This window comes from Mirounga angustirostris, unplaced genomic scaffold (assembly GCF_029215605.1).
Source record: "Mirounga angustirostris isolate CCGP_5_RB_7025 unplaced genomic scaffold, mMirAng1.0.hap1 SCAF_11, whole genome shotgun sequence".
Lineage (NCBI taxonomy): Eukaryota > Metazoa > Chordata > Mammalia > Carnivora > Phocidae > Mirounga > Mirounga angustirostris.
In genome coordinates, this window is record NW_026991719.1 from 15,054,846 (window position 1) to 15,078,058 (window position 23,213).

The 23,213-nt window shown below is 39.2% G+C and overlaps 1 protein-coding gene and 2 pseudogenes across 1 annotated transcript in view; 1 reads left to right on the plus strand and 2 right to left on the minus strand.

Annotated features, from left to right (window-relative positions):
* PPEF1 (protein phosphatase with EF-hand domain 1) overlaps window positions 1-15,809 on the plus strand; it is a 96,772-nt gene extending 80,963 nt beyond the window's left edge. The window contains exons 13-16 of the mRNA XM_064573838.1: window positions 6,420-6,526; window positions 12,529-12,692; window positions 14,233-14,317; window positions 15,195-15,809. Coding sequence (XP_064429908.1) covers window positions 6,420-6,526; window positions 12,529-12,692; window positions 14,233-14,317; window positions 15,195-15,403 — 565 coding nt within the window. The 3' untranslated portion in view covers window positions 15,404-15,809. The remainder of the gene's footprint in view (window positions 1-6,419; window positions 6,527-12,528; window positions 12,693-14,232; window positions 14,318-15,194) is intronic.
* LOC123844722 (large ribosomal subunit protein uL15-like) lies at window positions 2,394-2,848 on the minus strand (annotated as a pseudogene).
* A 2,881-nt stretch (window positions 15,810-18,690) lies between the features above and the next one.
* On the minus strand, window positions 18,691-19,287 carry LOC123843433 (peptidyl-prolyl cis-trans isomerase A-like; annotated as a pseudogene).
* Window positions 19,288-23,213: the final 3,926 nt, after the last annotated feature.

The following is a 23,213-nucleotide window of genomic DNA, read 5'->3' on the forward strand; positions in this document are numbered from 1 at the left end:
TTTTTATCATGAAAGAGTGTAGAGTTTGTCAAATGCTTTTTCTGTATCTACTGAGAAGATCATGTGGTTTTTGTTCTTTTCTTTTTGTTAATATGGTGTGTTACATTTGTTTATTTCAGATATTAAACAAACCTTGCATTCCTGGGATAAATTCCACTTGTTCATGGTATATAATCCCTTTTATATATTGCTGGATGCAATTTGCTAGTATTTTGTTGAGGATTTTCCAACTATATTCATTTTTTTTTTCAAATTAAAAAAAAAAGTTTTTTCTTTTTTTTTTTTTTAAGATTTTAATTATTTATTTGAGAGAGAGAGAATGAGAGAGAGCACATGTGAGGGGGGAGGGTCAGAGGGAGAAGCAGACTCCCTGCCGAGCAGGGAGCCCAATGTGGGACTCGATCCAGGGACTCCAGGATCATGACCTGAGCCGAAGGCAGTCGCTTAACCAACTGAGCCACCCAGGTGCCCCCCAAAAAAAGTTTTTTCAAGTAATCTCTATGCTCAACATGGGACTTCAACTCACAACCCTGAAATCAAGAGTCATATGCTGTACTGACTGAGCCAGCCAGATGCCCCTCCATCTATATTTATAAGAGATATTGTAGTGATGTGTAGTTTTCTCGTGATCTTTGGTTTTGGTTTGAGGATAAAATACTGGCTTCATATAATAAGATGGGTAGTATGCCCACCTCTTCTATTTTTTGGAAGAGCTTGTGAATGATTGGTATTAATTCTTCTTTAAATGTTTGGTAGACTTCACCAGGGAAGCCATCTCATCCTGCGCTTTTCTTCATGAGAAGTTGTTTGATTACCTATTCAATCTTTTTATCTGTTCTAAGTATGTTCAGGTTTTCTATTCTTAGTCAATTTTGGTAGTTTGTATCTTTATAGGAATTTGTCCATTTCATCTGGATTATCTAATTTGTTGGTGTACAATTGCTTACAGTATTCCCTTATAATCTTTTATTTCTGTGAGGTCAGTAGTGATGACCCCTCTTTAATTCTTGATTTTAGAAATTTGAGTACTTTTTTCTTTTTTTCTTGGCCAGTCTAGCTAAAATTTTGTCAATTTTATTGATCTTTTCAAAGAAGCAATTTTTTTCTTCATTGATTTTCTCTATTGTTTTTCTGTTTTTTATTTCATTTACAGGCACACCTCAGAGATATTGCAGGTTCAGTTTCAGACCACCATAATAAAGCAAATCTTACAATAAAGCAAGTCAGGAGAATTTTTCAGTTTCCTAGTGCCTATAAAAGTTATGTTTACATTATACTGTAGTCTATTAAGTGTGCAATAGCATTTCTAAAAAACAATGTATATACTTTAATTTTAAAATACTCTATTGTTAAAAAAAATAGTAGTCATCATCTGAACTTTCGGCCTGTCATAATCTTGCTGGTGGAGGGTCTTGCCTCAATCTTGATGGCTGCTGACTGATCAGGGTGATGGTTGGTGAACATTGGGGCAGGTTTGGCAATTCCTTAAAAGAAGACAACAATGAAATTTGCTAAATTGATTGGCTGTTCCTTTCATGAACAATTTCTCTGTAGCATGCGATGCTGTTTGACAGCATTTTGCCCACAGTAACTTCTTTCAGAATTGGAGTCAGTCCTCTCAAAACCCTGCTGCTGCTTTATCAGCTAAATGTATATACTATTTTAAATCCTTTGTTGTCATTTCAATAATCTTCACAGCATCTTCACCAGGAGTAGATTCATCTCAAGAAACCATTTTCTTTGCTCATCCATAAGAAGCAACTCGTCATCCATTAAAATTTTATCCTGAGATGGCAGCAATTCAGTCACATCTTCAGACTCAACTTCTAATTCTAGTTCTCTTGTTGTTTCCACCACATCTGCAGTGACTGCCTTCACTGAAGTCTTGAATCCCTCAAAGTCATCCATGAGGTTTGGAATCAACTTCTTCCAAACTCCTGTTAATGTTGATATTTGACCTCTTCCAATGAATCATGAATGTTCTTTTTTTTTTTTTAATTAATTAATTAATTTATTTATTTATTTGAGACAGAGAGAATGAGAGAGACAGAGAGCACATGAGAGGGGATAGGGCCAGAAGACGAAGCAGACTCCCTGCTGAGCAGGGAGCCCGATGCGGGACTCGATCCAGGGACTCCCGGATCATGACCTGAGCCGAAGGCAGTCGCTTAACCAACTGAGCCACCCAGGCGCCTGAATCATGAATGTTCTTAATGGCATCTAGAATGGTGAATCCTTTTCAGAAGGTTTTCAAATTACTTTGCCCAGATCAATCAGAGGAATCACTATCTATGGCAGCTATAGCCTTATAAAATGTATTTCTTTTTTTTTTTCCAGAAGAGAAAAGCTCTTGTTAGCATTTAATGAACCTACCCCCCCCCCCAAACGTAGCTTCAAGCTACTAGAACGCAGGCACCCCCAACACCCTTAATCTTCTCCTCTGCTCTTCTACTGAAGAATTTGGCCTTCATGATGACAGGCTGTTTGCGGAGTTTTCCCTTTCCCAACACTTTGTAGTAGCCCGATCACACCACATTAATGATAGGAGCAGCTCCAGTCTTGTTTTTGGCAGCATTTACCCATGTCTGCTCACTGACTAAGGTCCACAGTTTATCAAGGTTGACAGTTGGGCAGAAGCTCTGGTTCCTCTTTAAGTGGTAATGTCTCATACCAACTTTTCCAAAGTAACCTGGGTGATATTTGTCGAAGTTGATCCTGTGGTGATGCATGCCACCAGCATTACCCCAGCCTCCTGGGTGCTTCTGGTGCTTGCCGATGCGGCCGTGGCCGTGGCTTATGTGGCCCTGAAGTTTCCGGGTCTTCCTCAGTCCGGATGGCATGTCGGCAGCCCAGACAGAAAAGCATAAAATGTATTTCTTAAATAATAAGATTTGAAAGTCTAAATTCCTCCTTGGTCCATGGGCTGCAGAATGAATATTGTGTTAGCAGTCACAAACCATGAATCTCACTGTCCATCTCATCAGCGCTCTCAGCTGACCAGGTGCATTGTCAGTGAGCAGTCGTGTTTTAAAAGGAATCTTTCTTTCTGAGCAGTAGGCCTCAACAACGGGCTTAAAATATTCACTAAACCATGTTGTAAAACGAGTGTGCTGTCATTTAGGCTTTGTTGTTCCATTTATAGAGCACAGGCAGAGCAGATTTGGCATAATTCTTAAAGGCCCTAAGATTTTCAGAATGGTAAATAAACATTGCCTTCAGGGCGCCTGGGTGGCTCAGTCAGTTAAGTATCTGCCTTTGGCTCAGGTCATGATCCCGGGGTTCTGGGGTCGAGCTCCATGTCAGGCTCCCTGCTCAGTGGGGAGTCTGCTTCTCCCTTTCCCTCTGCCTCTGCCCCTGCTCGTGCTCTCACTCTCTCTCTCTCTCAAATAAATAAATAAATAAATAAATAAATAAATAAATAAAATCTTTAAAAAAACCCACAAAACATTGCCTTCAACTTAAAGTCACCAGCTGCATTAGCCCCTAACAAGAGAGTCAGCCTGTCCTTGGAAGCTTTGAAACCAGGCATTGATTTCTCTTCTCTACCTATGGAAGTCCTAGGTGGCATCCTCTTCCAATAGAAGGCTCTTTCATCTGCATTGAAAATCTGTTGTTTAGTGGAGCCACCTTCATTAATTATTTTAGCCAGGTTTTCTGAATCACTTGCTACAGCTTCTACATCAGCACTTGCTGCTTCACCTTCAACTTTAATATTATGGAGATGGCTTCTTTCCTTAAACCTCATGAACTGACCTTTGCTAGTTTCAAACCTTTCATCCGCCTTCTTCACCTCTCTCAGCCTTCATAGAATTGAAGAGTTAGGACTTTGCTCTGGAGTAGGCTTTGGCCTAAGAGAATATTATGGCTGGTTTGATCTTCTAACCAGACCACTTAGACTTTCTCCATATCAGCAATAAGGCTGTTTCACTTTCTTCTCATCTGGGTTTATTGGAATAGCACTTTTAATTTCCTTCAAAATTTTTTTCTTTGCATTAACAGCTTGGCTAACTTTTTGGCACAAGAGGCTTACTTTTCAGCCTCTCTTGGCTTTCAACATGCCTTCTTCACTAAGCGTAATCATTTCTAGCTTTTGATTTAAAGTGAGAGGGGCACCTGGCTGCCTCAGTCAGAAGAGCATGTGACTCTTGATCTCGGGGTTGTGAGTTTGAGCCCCACATTGGGTGTAGAGATTACTAAAAATAAATAAATAAACTTAAAAAATATGAAGTGAGAGACCTATGACTCCCTTTCACTTGGAACACTTAGGGGCCATTGTAGGGTTATTAGTTGGTCTACTTTCAATATTGTTGTGTCTCAGAGAATAGGGAGGCTCAAGGAGAGGGAGAGAGATGGGGGAATGACTGGTCAATAGAGCAGTCAGAACAGATACAATATTTATCAATTAAGTTGGTTCTCTTATATGGGCATAGTTTGTGGCACCCCCAAACAATTACAATACTAACATTAAAGATCACCGATCAGGGCGCCTGGGTGGCTCAGTTGGTTAAGCGACTGCCTTCGGCTCAGGTCATGATCCTGGAGTCCCTGGATCGAGTCCCACATCGGGCTCCCTGCTCGGCGGGGGGTCTGCTTCTCCCTCTGACCCTCCCCCCTCTCATGTACTCGCTCTCATTCTCTCTCTCTCAAATAAATAAATAAAATCTTAAAAAAAAAAAAAAGATCACCGATCATAGGTCACCATAACAAATAAAATAATAATGGAAAAGTTTGAAGTATTGCAAGAATTACCAAAATGTGACACACAGACACAAAGTGAGCAAATGCTATTTGAAAAATGGCACCAATAGACTTGCTCAATGCAGGGTTACCACAAACCTTCAATATGTAAAAATGCCTGTGAAGTACTATAAAACATGTATGCCTATAGTTTTCCTCTATTCTTTATTCTTTCTGTCCTGCTTTCTTTCGGTTTACTCTTTTTTTTCCTAGTTTTTGAAGGCAGAGATTATGTTATCAATTTGAGATCTTTTTTAATATAGGCATTCGTAGCTGTAAATTTTCCTCTAAGCACTGTTTTGGTTGTGTCTCATATGATTTGACATATTGTGTTTTAATCTTCATTTATCTTAAAGTATTTTCTAATTTCTCTTGTGATTTCTTCTTTGACCCATTGGTTATTTAGGATTGTGTTGTTTAATTTCCTTGTATTTATGATTTCCCCAAATTTCTTTCTGTTATTAATCTCTAATTTATTCCCTTTGTAGTCAGAAAAGATACTTCGTATTATTTTAATCATGTTAAATCTATTGAGACTTATATTGTGGCCTAGCATAGGATCTATTGTGGAGAATGTTCTATATGTGCTTTAGAAAAATGTATATTCTGCCGTTGTTGGGTAGAGTGTTTTATACATATCTATTAAATTTAGTTGGTCTATAGTGCTGTTCAAGTCTTTTATATCCTTTTTTTCCTGCCTCATTGTTCTATCCATTATTGAAAGTAGAATATTGAAGTCCCCAACTATTATTGTTAAATTGTCTATTTCTCCCTTCAATTCTGTCTGTTTTTGCTTCATATAGTTTTGGGCTCTGTTGTTAGGTTCATATATGTTTACAATGATCTTGTCTGACTCTTTTATCATTATAAAATATCCTTTATCTCTAGTAATATATTTTGTCTTCAAGTCTATTCTACTATCAGTATAGCCACTCTAACTCTCTTATGGTTGCTGTTTGCATAATACATCTTTGTTGTTGTTGTTGTTCTTTCAAGCTCTTTGTATCTTTGAAACTAAAGTGTATCTCCTGTAGAAAACATACAGTTGGGTCTGCCACCTCTGCCATTTTGCTTTTTTGGGGAGGGGGTATATGACTCATAGCTACTTTATTTCTCTCTTCCTCCTTCATTTAGAATTTATTTTTGTAAATGGTCGAGGTGGTTTAGCATCTAGACAGATAACTATGCTAGCTAGCACCATGTTTTAAAAAATAGCCCTTTTCTACTGAATTGTAATACCTTCTTTGTCATATGTACTGTTCCCATATATAGTTCACTAAGTTTATGCAATTTCTATTCTGTTCATGGATCTGTCTTCTCTTGTGTAAATACCTATTGTTTGGTTTTAGCCACTTCACAGTAAATTTTAATGTCTGCTTGTAGCAAGTCCCTCTTTATTTTTCTTGTTTTTTAAAATTATCTCGGATATGCTCAGACATCAATTGCTCATGTAAATCTTTGAAATCAAAAAGAAAACACCAGTGGTAATCCTTTTAAAATTTCACAATACAGTCACACACATATGTACATACACAAACACTGACCACCTAATAACAGGGTATGTGTGAAGTTAGGCAATTCATTTGAAGTAGAATCTGGTAAGTGGTAATATAACACATTAAAACAAGACACAATGGGATGATTTATGTGTCTTTCACCTAATAATTGTTTTGTTACCGTAGGGTGAATGTTATTGAAAGTAGTGCCATCAGGATATTGAAAGAGAGAATGATTTCACGAAAAACTGACCTCATTCATGCTTTCCAACTTCAAGACTGCAGTAAATCAGGTAATAAAATTATGTAATGCTTACTATTTCTTAACATACCAGCTTACATACAAATCAGTTTTCTTTTTCTTTTTCTCTCTTTTTTTTTTTTGCTCCCTTAAGATTTCAGTTTTCTATTTTTACTAGCGAGGAAAGACAGATAAAAATAAAATGTAATCCATTATGTACTCGAAAAAAGCCATATTCCTCCTTTGCAGTAAGTTTCTTTCAACTTAAAACAACAACAACCCTTCTATTCTGGTAGTATCTCAGACTAGGTACTCTGTAAGGCCCTCCTAAGAGACAGCTAGATTCTAGAGGATACAGAATTTTAATGCATCTACCAGCCTCACAGTAAGATAAATATCTAGGAAACATTCTATTTCCTCAGGAAAGGTTTTTTGAAACCACATGTGGGGGCATGAGCAACAAGCAAGCACAACATGGTAGATTGTCCTGAGGGCAAATGCTAATTTTGGTGTAACACTCAACCCTAAGACTAAACCATGGGACAATAGAAAGATGGATAAGCTGGATCTGAGACTTCTGCATTAAGCCTGGGCCCTCAAAGTGGCTATGGTAGGCCTATGTTTGTAGTGCCCCCTGAGTCTTGGCAAACAAATGCAAATCCATGTTCAAGGGATGCATCCCTAATTTTGGCCACTAATATATCCAGAGATTAAGATCAACCACGAGCTCATAACCAAAGATCATGAAACACACAAGGAGACAAGCTACCATGAGTTAAGAGTCAACAGAAACAACAAACTACAGATTTAGTTCCCTAAAGACATCAGATATTAGAATTATCAAATACAAATACAAACAACTAAGAAATGAAACAAACAAACAAACAAACAACTAAGAAATGTTTAAAGAAATAAAAGATGGAATTGCAGACATGCATTTGAAAATGATTTGATGAACCAAATAGCTATAAAAATATACTTGTTTAAAAAAACATAGTGGATGGGTTAAACAGAAGATTAGACATTGCTTAAGAAAGAATTAGAAAGATTAAGAGTTATGGACAGTAAAATAAAGTCTAACATACATCTACCAGGAGTCCCAGGAGGAGAGACTATAAGAGAGGATATATTTGACATGATTATGGCTGAGACTTTTCCAGAACTGATGAGCAACTCACATTCACAGGTAGAGAGGCACAGTGTTTCTCAAACAGGATAAAAAAATTAAATCCACACCTATACACACTTGTGGAGAAACCACAGAGCACCAACAGCAAATAAAAATATCTTAAAAGCAGATAGAAATACACGTTGCTACAAAGAGAAAACAACTGGACTGTTACCAGACTTCTCAATAGTTGCAATAGAAGCCAGTAGACAGTAGAATCGTATATACCAAACGTTGAAAATAAAATTTAGAAAAAGATATAACATGAAAATACTAACAAAACCAAAGTTGTAACAGCTCTATTAATATTAGACAAAGTAGACTTCAAGGAAATATACATTACTAGAAATAAAAAGGGACACTTTATAATGATAAAGTATTCAGTTTGCCAATTGAATCCATTCTAAATGTGTACGTACTTCTTAATATAGCCTCAAAAATATGTTTAAAAAAATTAACAGAACAAATAAAAGTAGAAAAATCTACCATGATATTGAGAGATTTTAATACTCCTTTAACTAAAAGAATTAAGTGCCAACAAGATTAGCAGACTTTCCCTAAAAGACGTATATAGAGCCCTGCACCCAACATTGCAGAATACACATTTTAGTCAAGCACAAATGGAACACTTACAAAAATTGATTATAAACTGGAACAGAAAGCAAATCTCAACAAATTTTGTATAAGAAACATACAGAATAAATTTTCTGTCATAGTAAGTTGACAGAAGGTAGCCAGAAAATTACCTGGGGCTTAGAAATGAGAAATACACTTCTAAATAACCCTTAGATCAAAGGAGAAATAACAGTGGAAATTAGAATTCTGCAACTGAATGAAAATGAAAATGCAACATATTGAAATTTATAAGATGCAAGTTAGAGAAGCACTGAACATGCATATACTTTAATATTTTAAAAGATGAAACTATGGGGGCGCCTGGGTGGCTCAGTCGTTAAGCGTCTGCCTTTGGCTCAGGTCAGGGTCCTGGGATTGAGCCCCGCATCAGGCTCCCTTCTCAGCAGGAAGCCTGCTTCTCCCTCTCCCACTCCCCCTGCTTGTGTTCCCTCTCTCACTGTCTCTCTCTGTCAAATAAATAATTAAACAAATAAAAGATAAAAAAAGTAAAAGGCGATACTATGATCAACAAAGTAAAAAAATAAAGATTCTTTAAGAAACTGATAAAGTTGATAAAACATTGGTAAGGAGACAGAGAAATAACAATGCCAGAATTGAAAGGAGAGGTGTTACTACAGATTTTACAGATATTAAAAAGTTCATAAGATGTATTATAGAAACTCTTATGCTAGTAATTAATACTTTAGATTAAATGGGCAAATTCCTAAAATATGTACACACACACACACACACTCCCTTACCAAAACTGACACAAAAAGAAATAGAAAATCTAAACAATCCTATAACTGTTGAAGAAAATGGATCTGAAATTTTGAAACTTGCCCCAAAGAAAGCTTAGTTCAGATAGCTTCATTAGCCGTTATAATATACATTTAAGAATAAGACCAGTATTACACAAACTCTTCCAGAGAATGTAAATAGAAGGAATATTTCCAAGATTATTTTAGGAGGTCAGCATAATCTTGATACCAAAACCTCACAAAAACTTTATGGAAAAGGAAAATTAACGGCTAATCTCACTCATAAATTTAGATGAAAAAAATCCTAAATGAAATATTAGCAAAAGGTTAAAATATCACAACCAAGTTTGGTTTATTCTAGAAATGTTAGGAATTCTAGGTTGTTTTAACATTCAGAAATCAATCAGTGTAATTCACTGAAAACGGAGGAAGGTGCCTCAAGTCAAGGAATATAGGCAGCCTTTAGAATTTGAAAAGGGAAAGAAAATGGATCCTCCCATCAGAGTTTCCTAAAGGAACCAGCCCTGCTGACACTTTGACTTGGCCCAGCAAACAGATTTTGGGCTTCTAATCTCCAGAACTTTAAGAGAATAAATTTGTGTTATTTTAAGCCACTAAGTCTGTGGTAATTTGTTACAGCAGCAGTAGGAAACGAATACAGATATCTACTCTCAAGATTGTTCAACATTGTACTAGGGATGCTAGCTACTGCAATAAGGCAAGTTAAATAAGATGATAAGAATTAGAAAGGAAGAAATAAAATGTTACTATGTGTAGACAACATAACTGAGTATACAGAAAACCTAAATAAAGACCCAGAAAAACTCTTAGAATTAATAAGTGAATTTAACAAGTTGTAGAACACAAGGTCAATACACAGAAATTGATTGCATTTCCATATTGGTTAGAGTCTGTTGAGCCAGAAACCACAGCAATAATTTGAACAGAGAAATTTAATATAAAGAATTATTAACTAGTAAAAGGTGATTAATTACTAAAATGGCTAAAAGAGAACTCTAAAGAATATAGGAATAGAAATTATAGAGAGCAGCTACTATCTCTATGGCTGAGAAAGTGTACCCAAGGAAGGAACAAACTTGGAAGAGTCCCCTACAGTCACCAAGGCTAAGATTCAGATCTCATTGGAGAGGGAGTGACTATGGCCCACTAGATGGGGTAGAAGTTCACTGAGGTGTCTCATGTCAAAGCTGGTCTATAGCTGGTGAACCAGGACTGAAGAGGGTGGAGCTACCCACTGGGGTGCCAGCAAAACCCTCTTTGGGCTGTGTACCACTGAGTCTCCAACACACTCCTGGCAAGGAAGCTATTCTCTGTGGTGTCAGTGAAATTGATTAGATAGTGGGTGCCAATGCATTTCCCACACACCTCTGGCAACCATGCTGTGCTGTAAAAGCAAGAAGGAAAGCATACCAGAAGTATTTCTTCTGCCAAGTCTTAGAGCATTCTTCCTGTACCCTCTACTGACATTATACCAGCTGCCAAAAGAGAAATATTTACAGGGTTCAGTTCCAGTATCACAAAACAGGGCAAAGAAGGGTAGATTTGGAGCTGAGTAGGAATAAACTGATAACTGACATAGCTAGGACTTAACTTTTAGATAATGAAAATCTTAAAAGATACCATTCACAGCAGATAAGCAAGGACTGAGGAAGGAACCTAATGATTGATGTATGAGATTTCTAAAATATTATTAAGAGAAATTAAAAAGGACTGAAATAAATAGGTGGATATTACTGTGTGCAAAAGCTGAAGTTGTCAAGATATAAATTCTCTTCAAATTGAGCTATAGGTTCAATGCACCAAAAGGGCATGTACAGAAACGTTCTTAGCAACACTGTTTGTAATAGCCCCAAACTGGGGATAACCCTAATGTCCACCAACAGGAGAATGGATATATAAATTGTGTGTATTCACACCATGGAATACTATACACCAATGACAATGAAGACGCTAAAACTGAATGGAACAACATGGCTGACTCTCATGAACTTAGTGTTACCAAAAGAAGTCAGACTTCCCCCAGAATATATACTTCATGATTCCATTTACATGTAGATAAAAAAAGACAAAAGGTTAATTATAGTGTTGGAAATCAAGATAGCAGCTCTCCTTAGTAAAGTGGGAGGTGGTAGTAATTGTGAGAGGCCACAAGGGGGCCTTTTGAATATTGGCAATGTTCTATTTCTTTTTTTTTTTTTTAACTTTGAGTTTTTATTTAAGTTCCAGTTAACATACAGTGTAATATTAGTTTCAGGTGTACAATATAGTGATTCAACACGTTTACACATCACCCGGTCCTCATCACCTGTTTAACCCCATCCCCCCACCCATCTCCCCTCTGGTAACCATCAGTGTGTTCTCTACAGTTAAGAGTCTATTTCTTAGTTTGCCTCTCTCTTTTTTTTCCCCCTTTGCTCATTTGTTTCTTAAATTTCACATGAATGAAATCATATGGTATTTGGCAATGTTCTATTTCTTGTCCTTGGTGGTGGCTACATAGGAACTCCCTTTGTGAAAATTCGCTGAGCTCTGGATTTGTTTTGTGAACTTTTCTGTATGTATTGAACTCTAATTTTAAAAAAAGAATTATGGCCAACAGACACATGAAAAGATGCTCATCATCATTTACCATCAGGAAAATGCAAATCAAAACCACAATGAGCTATCACCTCACACCTCTCAGAATAGCTAAAATCAATAACACAAGAAACAACAGTTGTTGGCGAGGATGTGGAGAAAAAGGAACCCTTGAGCACTGTTGGTGGGAATGCAAACTGGTGCAGCCACTGTGGAAAACAGTATGGAGGGTCCTCAAAAAGTTAAAAATAGAAATACCTTTTAAACCAGCAATCACACTACTGGGTATTTACCAGTGTATCAAAGGGATACACGCACCCCTATGTTTTTAGAAGCATTATTTACAACAGCCAAGATATGGAAGCAATGCAAGTGTCCATCAATTGATGAATGGATAAAGAATAGTGGTATATATACACAATGGGATATTACTCAGCCATAAAAAATAATGAAATCTTGCCATTTGCAAGGGCATGGATGGAGCTAGAGAGTATTATGCTGAGTGAAATAAGTCAGAGAAAGACAAATACCATATGATTTCACTCATGTGAAATTTAAGAAACAAAACAAACAAAAGGATAAAATAAGAGAGAGAGAGACAAATCAAGAAACAGACTCTTAACTCTAGAGAACAAACTGCTGGTTACCAGAGGGGAGGGGCTGGGGGGGATAGGGGAAACAGGTGATGGGGATTAAGGAGGGCACTGGGCGTGATGAGCACCGGGTGATGTATAGAAGTGTGGAATTACTATATTATATACCAGAGCTGTGGTACCTGTTGGGACAAGTCACAAAGGAGAGCAGGAGGCACCCAGGCCTCAAAACCCCAGGCTGCTCCCTGGCTCTGACAAGTAGGTTGCATTTCTTTACCAAATTATCAACCAATGATATGGGCTTTGTTGTTGTTGTTAGGAAAACTTTCTATGGGCCAGTGGGCTTTTTCCATGGAGAACATTTTGGGGCTGAACTTACCATGGAGATCACTGAGTTCTCATCTGGTAACCACAGACAACAATGGAAATATTAACTACATGTCCAGCTTCCAGGATATCCACATTCAGAAACCTGTGAAAGAGGCAAGTGAAATGAAGCCCCAGTTAAAACCTGACTGGAGCAATGGGGCACCTGGGTGGCTTAGTCAGTTAAGCATCAGACTCTTGGTTTCAGCTCAGGTCATGATCTCCTGGATCCTGGAATTGAGCCCCACATCGGGCTCCAAGTTCAGTGCGGAGTCTGCTTAGGATTCTCTCTCTCCCTCTGCCCCTCCCCACCCCTCACACATGTGCTCTCTCTCTTTAAAAAAATAAAAAATAAAAAACAAAAAAACCCCTGGCTGGAGCGAAACACCCTTCAGACGACCTATAAAAGGAACTCAGTCCTTTGAAAAGTTGGGGACGGGGTGCCTGGGTGGCTCAGGGTCCTGGGATCGAGCCCCACATCGGGCTCCCTGCTCATCGGGAGTCTTTTTCTCCCTCTGCTCCTCACCCTGCTTTCGTGCTGTCTATCTCTCTGACAAATAAATAAAATCTTTAAAAAACAAAAAAAAGAAAAAAGAAAAGTTGGGGAGTGAGAATCACCTAATGGATGGGTGTGGCGGTCTTGGGAAAGGCCTAAGGGGGCTCTCCCAGGTACATCGTGATCTGTTCAGGAAATTTGTGCCTTCTAAGGATAGGCAACATGGAAAAAGAAGGAAAAGCTTCTGCAAGCAAATCCATGTCAAATATGTGATTCTTCTCTGACATGCTGTCCAGCAAAAGGACAGATATGACATCCATTCTTTCATTCAACTCCCCCCTTAAAATACTCAACAGAGTCCCTATTAAACTGTGGAGGAATAAACTTGCTGATGTGACATTTTATGCCTTAAAGACTTGTAAACTTTAGAATCTCTTATTAAAATGGGAATACCCCAGGGAGAATTATTAGACCCCACTCCCCATACTTATTAGTCAACAACCCTCTGGCAATTAGTTATAAGCCTGAGCTGAAAGGGAGCTCATGGGAACTAAGAATGGGGTGATTGTTTGCAGGGGAGATGAGAAAGTAAGAGCAGAGAGAAGAAAACTAAAGTGCAGGTGAGAGAGTAAAATATCCACATGAAGGAGGCTTTTGGCTTCACCTAAGAGGCAGTTTACCATGATGACCAAACCCATAGGCCTTGGCTTCAGGCTGCTGAGAGTCAGATCTCATTTACCAGCTATGTGAACCCTGGGAAGCTTACTTTACCTCTCTGTTTTCTAATCTGTAAAATGGACATAATAATAATTCTGTTCCTTGGGGCTCTTGTTGAGGACACAATGAAATGACCCATGGAAAACTCTCAGTGCAGAGCCTGTACTTGGGTGTTCTCAGTAAATGTTGGCTATTGTTCATCGCTTCCTGATTGGCCTGGGCCCTGTCCCCTGACACACACAAGCTGCACTTGCTTCCACATACAAGAGCATGGTCTTGTCTTCGACTAAAGGGGTTGGTCCTCCAAGGAAGGCCTGCCTTCTCAAATTTCTATCTAAATCACATCCTTTGAACCACTGATAATGTTTTGTGTTTGTTACATTTGAAAATTGTCCTGTGTTATTAAGTCTATGTGTTTTAACATTTAGAACATTTTTATTTTAGGTTCAGTCTACTCTAATTGAAACTCTGTACAGATACCGCACTGACCTGCAAATCATCTTCAATGTCATTGACTCTGATCACTCAGGTAAATGAGCGTTGATTAGCTCAGTAGCAGTAGAAAGCAAAGGCTAATCTGTTTCTCGGAAAGCAGAACTCTGTTTTCATCTGTTGCATTCTTTGCCCAAACTTGATTTAACTCGGGGGTAGGGGGGCGGGAATAAACTCATGTTTAATATTATTATTATTTTAGTTTGTCCAAAAACTGTATTCAAGACCTTACAGTTCCTATAGGCCTCTGTATCTATTAGACAAGAATAGCTCCTTTTATAAGTCACCACACAGATGAAAAGATAATTTCCTGGCCATTTAAACATAGTGGTTACTCCAGGCAATAAAAATCATTCCTGCACTTCTGATTCTGCTTTTGGGACTCAGGGCCATGAGAATTCATTTCTGCTTGGCTTTGAGGCACAATTACTTATTTTCAAACTCTAAAAAAAATTCATTGGATAATCCCCAACTGCAGAGATCACTGAATACCAAAAGGTCAATAATCAAAATATGAAAGTAAATCATTGCCTATAAAACATGGCAGAGCCATTGTTTACAATCCTCTTATTGAGGGCCAGGGTATCTTCTCCCTCTGCTTTGATGTCCCTTTCCCTTAGATTTGAGATCTTATAATTTCTATACCACATAGAGTCCCACAGTCTACAATCTACCCTCTCATCCCTTTGGTGTATACTCATTCCAGGTTTGGAATAATCTCAGGATCACTTGGTACTTGAATGTGACATATTGTGTCTTATATTAACAGTCTGACTTTTCTGTTTCCTTCAGTGTCTCGGTGGTCGGGGCATGTGAGTGAGCTTCTCATTAGGACTATTCAATCAGTATAACTTCACCCCTCCATTAGGTGGGTCTTAAAACCAACACTCATACATTCTTCTATATTCCTTTAGGCCTGATTTCCATGGAAGAATTTCGTGCCATGTGGAAACTCTTCAATAGTCACTACAGCATTCATATTGATGATTTTCAAATTGATGAGCTCGCTGAAAGAATGGACTTAAACAAAGATGGAAGCATTGACTTTAATGAGTTTCTAAAGGCTTTCTATGTAGTGCATAAATTGGATAAGTTGAACAAATCAGATGGCAACTCTCCTTAACAAGAACTAGAGCTTTCCCTCCTGTAAACTCTTGGGCCCAAATCACTGACGCCATCTTTCCAGAACCCTTGTAATTCATAATCAGTAGTAGAGAAAAGTAGACCCCCATTCATACCATGAGCAGATGTATAATGTGGGTTTCTGAAGTCCCCATGAAGCAGTAATTGGTAAAACTAGATTAAATGTCAGCTGATAGGATTTGGCTCCAGTGTTAGGACTCACACATTGCCAGGTAGAAACTGGATTTGAGCCTAGTGTTGGCCTCTTGGACCAGGAGACCAGAGCAGTTTGGAAACATGTTGAAAGGAACCCACAGAGCACCAGAGAAAAGTGCAACATGTGTGAGTGACAGAGGGATGGGAGGAGGAATAACAAACTATTAATGGAATAAAATATGTCCATCTTTAAACTGAATCTTCTTTGGAGACCGTAAACCAGTGATTCTCAATCGTGGGGGAACCACACTTGAGGGATGGGGGCCATATCAGATTCTTGGTGGAAGCTGTGGGAGAGTATTGTTTGAAAAAGCCTATTTTTTCCTATCTGTTGGAGATACAAAGTGAACACAATTCAGATTGAGCCCTAGAGTTAATATCGTTTGACACCTTCATTGGTGAGATGGGGCCTTGGTTATGCATACACTGTGCAATTTATTCTGCTATTCCGATTGCATATCAAACATGATAGATTTCTCTTTAAAGGAGAGTATGTGTTTCATTTTTTTGCTAATTTTGAGAACCTTAAGATCTATCAATATGCCAGGTTAGATATCCACAACCTTACTTGGTACACACACCAGGAATAATGGATAAAATATAACAAATATCGTTTTTAAATGCATAGCTGAGCTGGCAAGAAAGTAATAGAAACCCCTAGTGGGCAAGAAAAAAAAGAGCATAATTAAAACTGTAGCAATACTAACGTCAGACAGGATATAGACTTTGAGGCAAAAAATATCATTAGGGATAAAAGGGGTCATTACCGAATGCTAAGAGGAACAATTCACCAAGAGCATAGAAGATTTATAAACGTATATGCATCTAATAACAGCTTTAAAATTTATAATGCAAAAATGGACATAACTAACTAGGAAAAATTGATAGAGGGAGATTTTTAATATACCTATGTCAGGAATTGACCATGTATATAAAAAAATAGTGTACAGACTTTTGGACAACCCAGTTAGTCCACCTAATTGCAATTGTGGACGTGTGTACAGTTTTAGAGAATACACATTGTTTTCAAGCACACATGGAACATTTGTAAGAGTTGACCATGTATTAGACTACGACACATATCTCAAATACCAAGCAACCAAAAACAAAGATACTACATTCTCTGATCATAATGCAGTTAAATTAGAAACAACATAAGATAACCATATTAATGAGTGCAAAGGAATATAACTGTAGCTCTACCAGAAATTGCTAAAAATAGTTCACAAGAATACTGTGAGTAACCCTTTTTAAAAATAGGCGAAAGGACTGTTTCTTAGAGAAAAATGTAATTTACTAAGACTGACTCAAGAACAAAAGGAGGGTCTGAAGAGACACAACCATTAAAGAATGTGATGGCTTCGCAACGTGTCAGTTTGGCTAGACAAACTGCATTTCTCAGGATTCCTGTTCTTGTGTGTTTCTGGTTGATGTGGGTGGCCAGGGAGATTCTTGAGTGATTGGGAAGGCCAAGGGAAGTAGCGGCCGGAGTGTGGCTCAGCCACACTGTTGCTGAGCTGCTGAGTCACTTTGTTGAGGTCAAGTGGCCCGAAATTGCTCTAAGTTCCACCTGGATCCTCCGTCAGCTTCTTTGATTCCTGGGCCAGGCAGGTGTGTTTAGTTCCGTTGACGAAGGGGCCTGGCTTCTGCAGGTGACCTCATCACTCACACCCGAGGCGGTAAGAAGGATCTCAGTCTGCAGTCCGTTCTTGCGGGAGGCCAGCTTGTCCTCGCGGGGTTGAGCTGGCTTTTCATCTTGCCCTCCTGACTACCTGCCCTGTGGATTCCGAGCTCCAACACCGGGTATGGCATCTTCCTGAGGCTGCTTAACCAGCTCCCACATTTGCGTAAGCCCCTTCTACTGGTTTTATGTATATATAGAACCCCAACTGATACAGAATTTCATACTGAGAGTGGTTCCAAAAGAACAGAATCTTTTTTTTTGAGAGAGCAAGAGCGAGAGCACAAGCAGGGGGAGTGGCAGGCAGAGGGAGAAGCAGGCTCCCCACTGAGCAAGGAGCCCGATGTGGGGCTCGATCCCAGAGCCCCGGGGTCGTGACCTGAGCCAAAGGCAGCTGCTCAACCAACTGAGCCACCCAGGTGCCCCAAAATAACAAAATCTTGATGAATGCTCTGAATGTGTACAACCTGATGTATATAGAGCTTCTGCCCCATTATCTCGCGTGAAAATCCACTGATAATACCAGGATAGTGGTTTTACGAAATGTCCAATCCCTGGCGGTCGAGGATGAGTCTTTTTGTTGCTTCCTGAGTATCATTTGGTTATCTATTCTTGGGTTTTTTTCTGGAACTCTCATTTTCTTCCTTGGGCTTCTAATCTCTGGAATTAAATGCCTTTGTTGGAAATTTTACCTAAAAATGTACTTAGATTTTACTGAAGATTGTTACTGAATGTTGTGAAACTTCTGCTTGAAACACGAGTTCTCCTTAGCCACATTTCAGTTTTATAAAGTATATATGTACAATATAGAGAGTTGTGAAATCTCACTTTTAATTTGTATTTCTTTATTACAAATGAGATGGAACATCTTTTTGTTTGTTGGCCAGTCTGTTTTAAGAAAATGCTGTTCTTTTGCTCATTTTTCTAATAGCTACATGTCTTTTTTTTTATTGATTGCTAGGAACTTTAAAACTCTCCTTGATACTAATCCTTTGTTTATCTGGGGAGCAGATTATTTTCTCCCCATCTGTGACTTTATTTTTCCCTTTTGTTCTGACATAAATATATTTTTAAGGTTTTATTTTAATTCCAGTTAGTTAACATACAGTGTTATCTTCGTTTCAGGTGGACAATATAGTGATTCAGGTTTTTTTTAAGTTTCCTGCTGACATAGATTTTTAAGCAGAAGTCTTTTTTTGTTTAGTTTTTATTTCATAATTCTAAACTGCGGTCCAGCTAGACTTGGACAGGAATAAGGAAAATATGGAACCCATAGAGCTGCAGCGAGAGCTCAAAGACTGTAGGATATTTTGAGCAGATGGGGGTGAAGGGGTGCCCTCCTGAGCTGCAGAAGGAACAGTCTGGTAGTTAAGATAAAACACAAGTCAAATTTATGAGATTCGTCCACAGTCGGCAATAGTGATCTTCTTGCTGGTCTTGCCATTCCCGGCGCCAGAGCGCTCCATGGCATCCACAATATTCCTGCCCTCGCTCACCTTGCCAAAGACCAAATGCTTGCCATCTGACCACTCAGGCTTTGGCAGTGGAGGTGAAAAACTGGGAACCATTTGTGTGGGGGCCAGCATTTGCCCTGGACAAGATGCCAGGACCCATGTGCTTCAGGAAGCAATTCTCATCAAATTTCTCCCCATAGATGGACTAGGCGCCAGTGCCATGATGGCGTGTGACGTCACCACCCTGGCACAGAAATTGCGGCATAATCCTGTGAAAGCAGGAACCTTTATCCTTTCTCCCCAGTGGTCAGAGCACGGAAGTTCTCTGCTGTCACTGAACTTTGCCAACAGCTCACGGGAGCCGCGGGCCAAGGGCTCATGGTCCGCAGCGATATGGAAGAGCGGGGAGGCATTGATGATGCTTGGGTGGTGCAGGAGGCTCCAGGGCGGCGTCTGCAAGGCCCGAGCAGAAGTTTTAAATGTCGATTTACCTAGCCTGTCAGTCTTCTCCATTATAATTTGTGCTTTCTGCATCTTGTCTAAAAAACAAATATTCTTTCCAACCCTGGAAATACAAAGATACAGTCGTTGCTTATAATTTGTGGGTTCTGTATTTGCGAATTCACCTACTCACTGAAATTTGTAACCCCAAATCGATATTTATGGTGGCCGCGTGCAAGGTAGTGAAATTTGGAGTCAAAGGTGTACCGGCTGAGGTCAAACAAGGCAACGCTCTGCCTTCGGGTTCAGTTCTCCTACTGTAAAAAAGCGTCCTTTGCATGGTGTATTTAGTGCCCCCCCCGCCTTTTTTGTATTTTTGTGCTTTGTGTTGGTGATTTCACTGTTTAAAATGATCCTCAAACGTAGTGCTGAAGGGCTTTCTAGTGTTGTTCCTAAGTGCAAGAAGGCCTTGGGGTGGGATGGGGGAGTGGGAAGGGGGAGTGAGATGGTGGGGGTGGGGGGGGAAATGGTCGGGCGAAAACAGGTGTGTTAGGTAAGCTTCCTTCAGGCTGAGGTAGAGCGCTGCTGGCCCGACTTCAGTGTTAATAAATCAGCTCTATGTATGAAGTGAGGTGTCTTTGAACAGAAACACATAAAAGGAGGTCAATTGTTGATGAATTGACGGAAATCTTGTGACCAGAGGCTCGCAGGGCCCAAGCCCTGTCTTCCCCGGAAGCAGAACTTCAGTATTCACAAAACTGTACATTTTAGGATTTCTGTGAAATCTGTTGGATTTTGCTGGGAACTGCCTTAAATTTATAGATGAACCTGGAGAGAATTGACATCTTTACTATATCGAGTCTGCCTCTCCATAAACATGGTGTATTTTTTTCCAATTAGTTTAGTCTTCTCTAATGTCTTTTAATAAAGAATTTTTCATTATCATTACAATCTTTTCAAAAAGATTTATTCTAAGATACATGATGGGCTTTCTCCTATTTTATCTTTTTCAATCCTGCTGGCTCTTTTGTTCGTAGGGTTTAGTTCTTTTAGGATTTGTTTTCTTCCTTTCTAGTTTTCATTTTATATGTATTTCTTTGATAATCTCTTTCTGGCTATTTCTCTGTGTTTAGCGTTCCTGGGGGTATGATTCTATATGCAGACTCTTGATCGGGTTGGATCGTTCCCTCATGGGCTCTGCTGTTTTTTATTGTGAACTCCTCCTTAGCAGGGCTTGTGGGTTTTTTTCCTGGGTAAAATCCCATAATATTTGGGGGTGTGGGCTCAATTCTTCAGAGAAGTTTTTTGTTTGCTTCTGCCTTGGGCCATGGTAGTATCACTGCTTGAGGAATAATTCTGTTACTTTGGAGTCTGGAGTTTCTGAACTATGTGGGTAGAGTAAAAGCAATGTGAATTGTGGTCCTGTGGTTTTGAATTCTCAGAGAGCTTTTCTTTTTTTCCCACCCAAAGCCCTGTGTCCTGTGGTCTCTCTTGTTTTTAAATCTTTTCATAAATAAAAGAGTCCTTTAAGGGTCTTGGCTTTATGCAAATTACTCAGTTCCAATTCCCTCCCTCCCAAAGCTTCATTTATTACCCCTGTGTGGGAATGAACACCAAACCCCTGGGTTCTGGAGACAAATACCCTCCCCTGTTAGCGCAAGCACTCACCCCTGGGCTTTCTCACCTCCCTCTTTGTTTCCAGCACCTGGGGATTTGCTTTTATTATTTGTGAGCTTAGCTGCACATTTAAAATAATTATGTTACATTTTACCCAGTACTTCTAGGTGATTATGGTAAAAGGATTGTCAAGTTGTTGAAGTCCACCATATTGCTAAAAGCCAATAAATAGATTTTTTTGGAATCTACTGCTATTTGTTAATAATCTTGAGACTTCATATTTTTCTTGGGCAGTGATTGATGTTCACAATATGCCATGGTGCTGGAATTATGCAATACTGTCATTTAGTGAGTCTCAGTTGTTAAACTTCGGTACAACGTCTCTCTAATCTTCCTCTTTAATGTTTTAAAAATTTCTTTTACACAAATGGGATATTTTTTATACATTTTTTAAAGAAACAAGGGCCCCTTTTTTCCCTTCATCACATAATCATGGCCTGCATCATCCTTTTTCCCTCACCTAGGGAAGCCATGTGAACCCACTATATGGCCTTCCATATTTTTATCTGTCCCATATGAACCTATACAGACTTATATCTGTCCTCGTGCAAGCATATATTTACATACACAGTAATCCATAAGGTGGTTTTATTATTACATACTGTATAAAAATGAGATTCTATTCTACATGTTTTGTTTTTGTTTTTTTTTTTTAAGATTTTATTTATTTATTTGAGACAGAGAGAATGAGAGACAGAGAGCATGAGAGGGGGGAGGGTCAGAGGGAGAAGCAGACTCCCCGCCGAGCAGGGAGCCCGATGCGGGACTCGATCCCGGGACTCCAGGATCATGACCTGAGCCGAAGGCAGTCGCTTAACCGACTGAGCCACCCAGGCGCCCTCTACATGTTTTTCTGAGTTCTGCTTTTCTCAACCAATAATACCTAGTTGAAATCCCTGCAAGTTATAATGCATCTAATTCTTTTTCTTTTTCGAAGGCACACATCATGAGGGTACTCCTTGGTGAATCTCCACAATCAATACACCCATGTAACCACCCAGATAGAGAAACACAACAGGACCAGTGTCCCAGAATCCCCCTTATGCCTCCTTCCATGTTTCTCCCCCATCCCCCATCCAAGAGTAACTATCACTGTGATTTGTAACCGTGTAGATACTTTTTAGCCTGCTTTGTATACATGGAATCATTCAGTACCTACTCTTTTGTGCGACATTGTATTTATGACATTAACAGGGTTGTTGTATGTAGTTGTAATTTGTTAATTCTGGTTATTCTCTAATCCCCTGTTGTGTGAATATATTAGAATTTATTTTAAGGTTTTATTTATTTATTTGACAGACAGAGACAGCGAGAGTGGGAACACAAGCAGGGGGAGTGGGAGAGGGAGAAGCAGGCTTCCTGCAGAGCAGGGAACCCGATGCGGGGCTCGATCCCAGGACCCCAAGATCATGACCTGAGCCGAAGGCAGATGCTTAATGACTGAGCCACCCAGGTGCCCCTATACCAGAATTTATTTATCCACTCTACTACTGAGAGACTTTGGGGTATTTATGGACTGTGCTACCATGAACATTTTTGTTCACTAATTTTTCTTTTTAATGGCCATATGATAATTCAGTGCTATGGAGGACCATCCTTGATTCAGCCAGCCTGCTTTTATTTTTTTATTTTTATTTTTTTAAAAATATTTTATTTATTTATTTGACAGAGAGACACAGCGAGAGAGGGAACACAAGCAGGGGGAGTGGGAGAGAGAGAGAAGCAGGCTTCCCGCGGAGCAGGGAGCCCGAAGCGGGACTCAATTCCAGGACCCTGGGATCATGACCTGAGCTGAAGGCAGATGCTTAACGACTGAGCCACCCAGGTGCCCCCAGCCAGCCTGCTTTTAATAGGCATTTACTTTGTTTCCAACTCTCGACCCCTAAGGCAAAGCTGCAATAAATATTGAATGTATGTCCCCACATAGGTGTACTAACCCATCCCTACTAATGGGACAGACTGCCAGAACCAGGGACAAATTGCTGCTTAGTATAGTAATTGTCTTAAAATTAAGAGCTGAGCTGTTGTTGTGTTGTCTTCCTAAAATTCTGTGGCAATGCCATTTCCATCAGTAATGTATGAAAATTCCCTTCTTCCTCATCTCGACTAGCATTAGATGTTATAGTTCTGTTTTGTGACTCTGGGTACAAAATGATCTCATAAGTTCTTTAATTTATATTCTCTCCTAGAGAATTTGTGCATCTTTTCATGTGTTTGGACATGCTGTTCTGTGGGTTGTATATTTGTATTTTTTGCTCATTTTTTCTTTTGAGCTCTTCATCTTATCAGTTGGTAAGGTATTTTCAGATAATATAGAAATTAACCCTTTGTCATTTATGTTA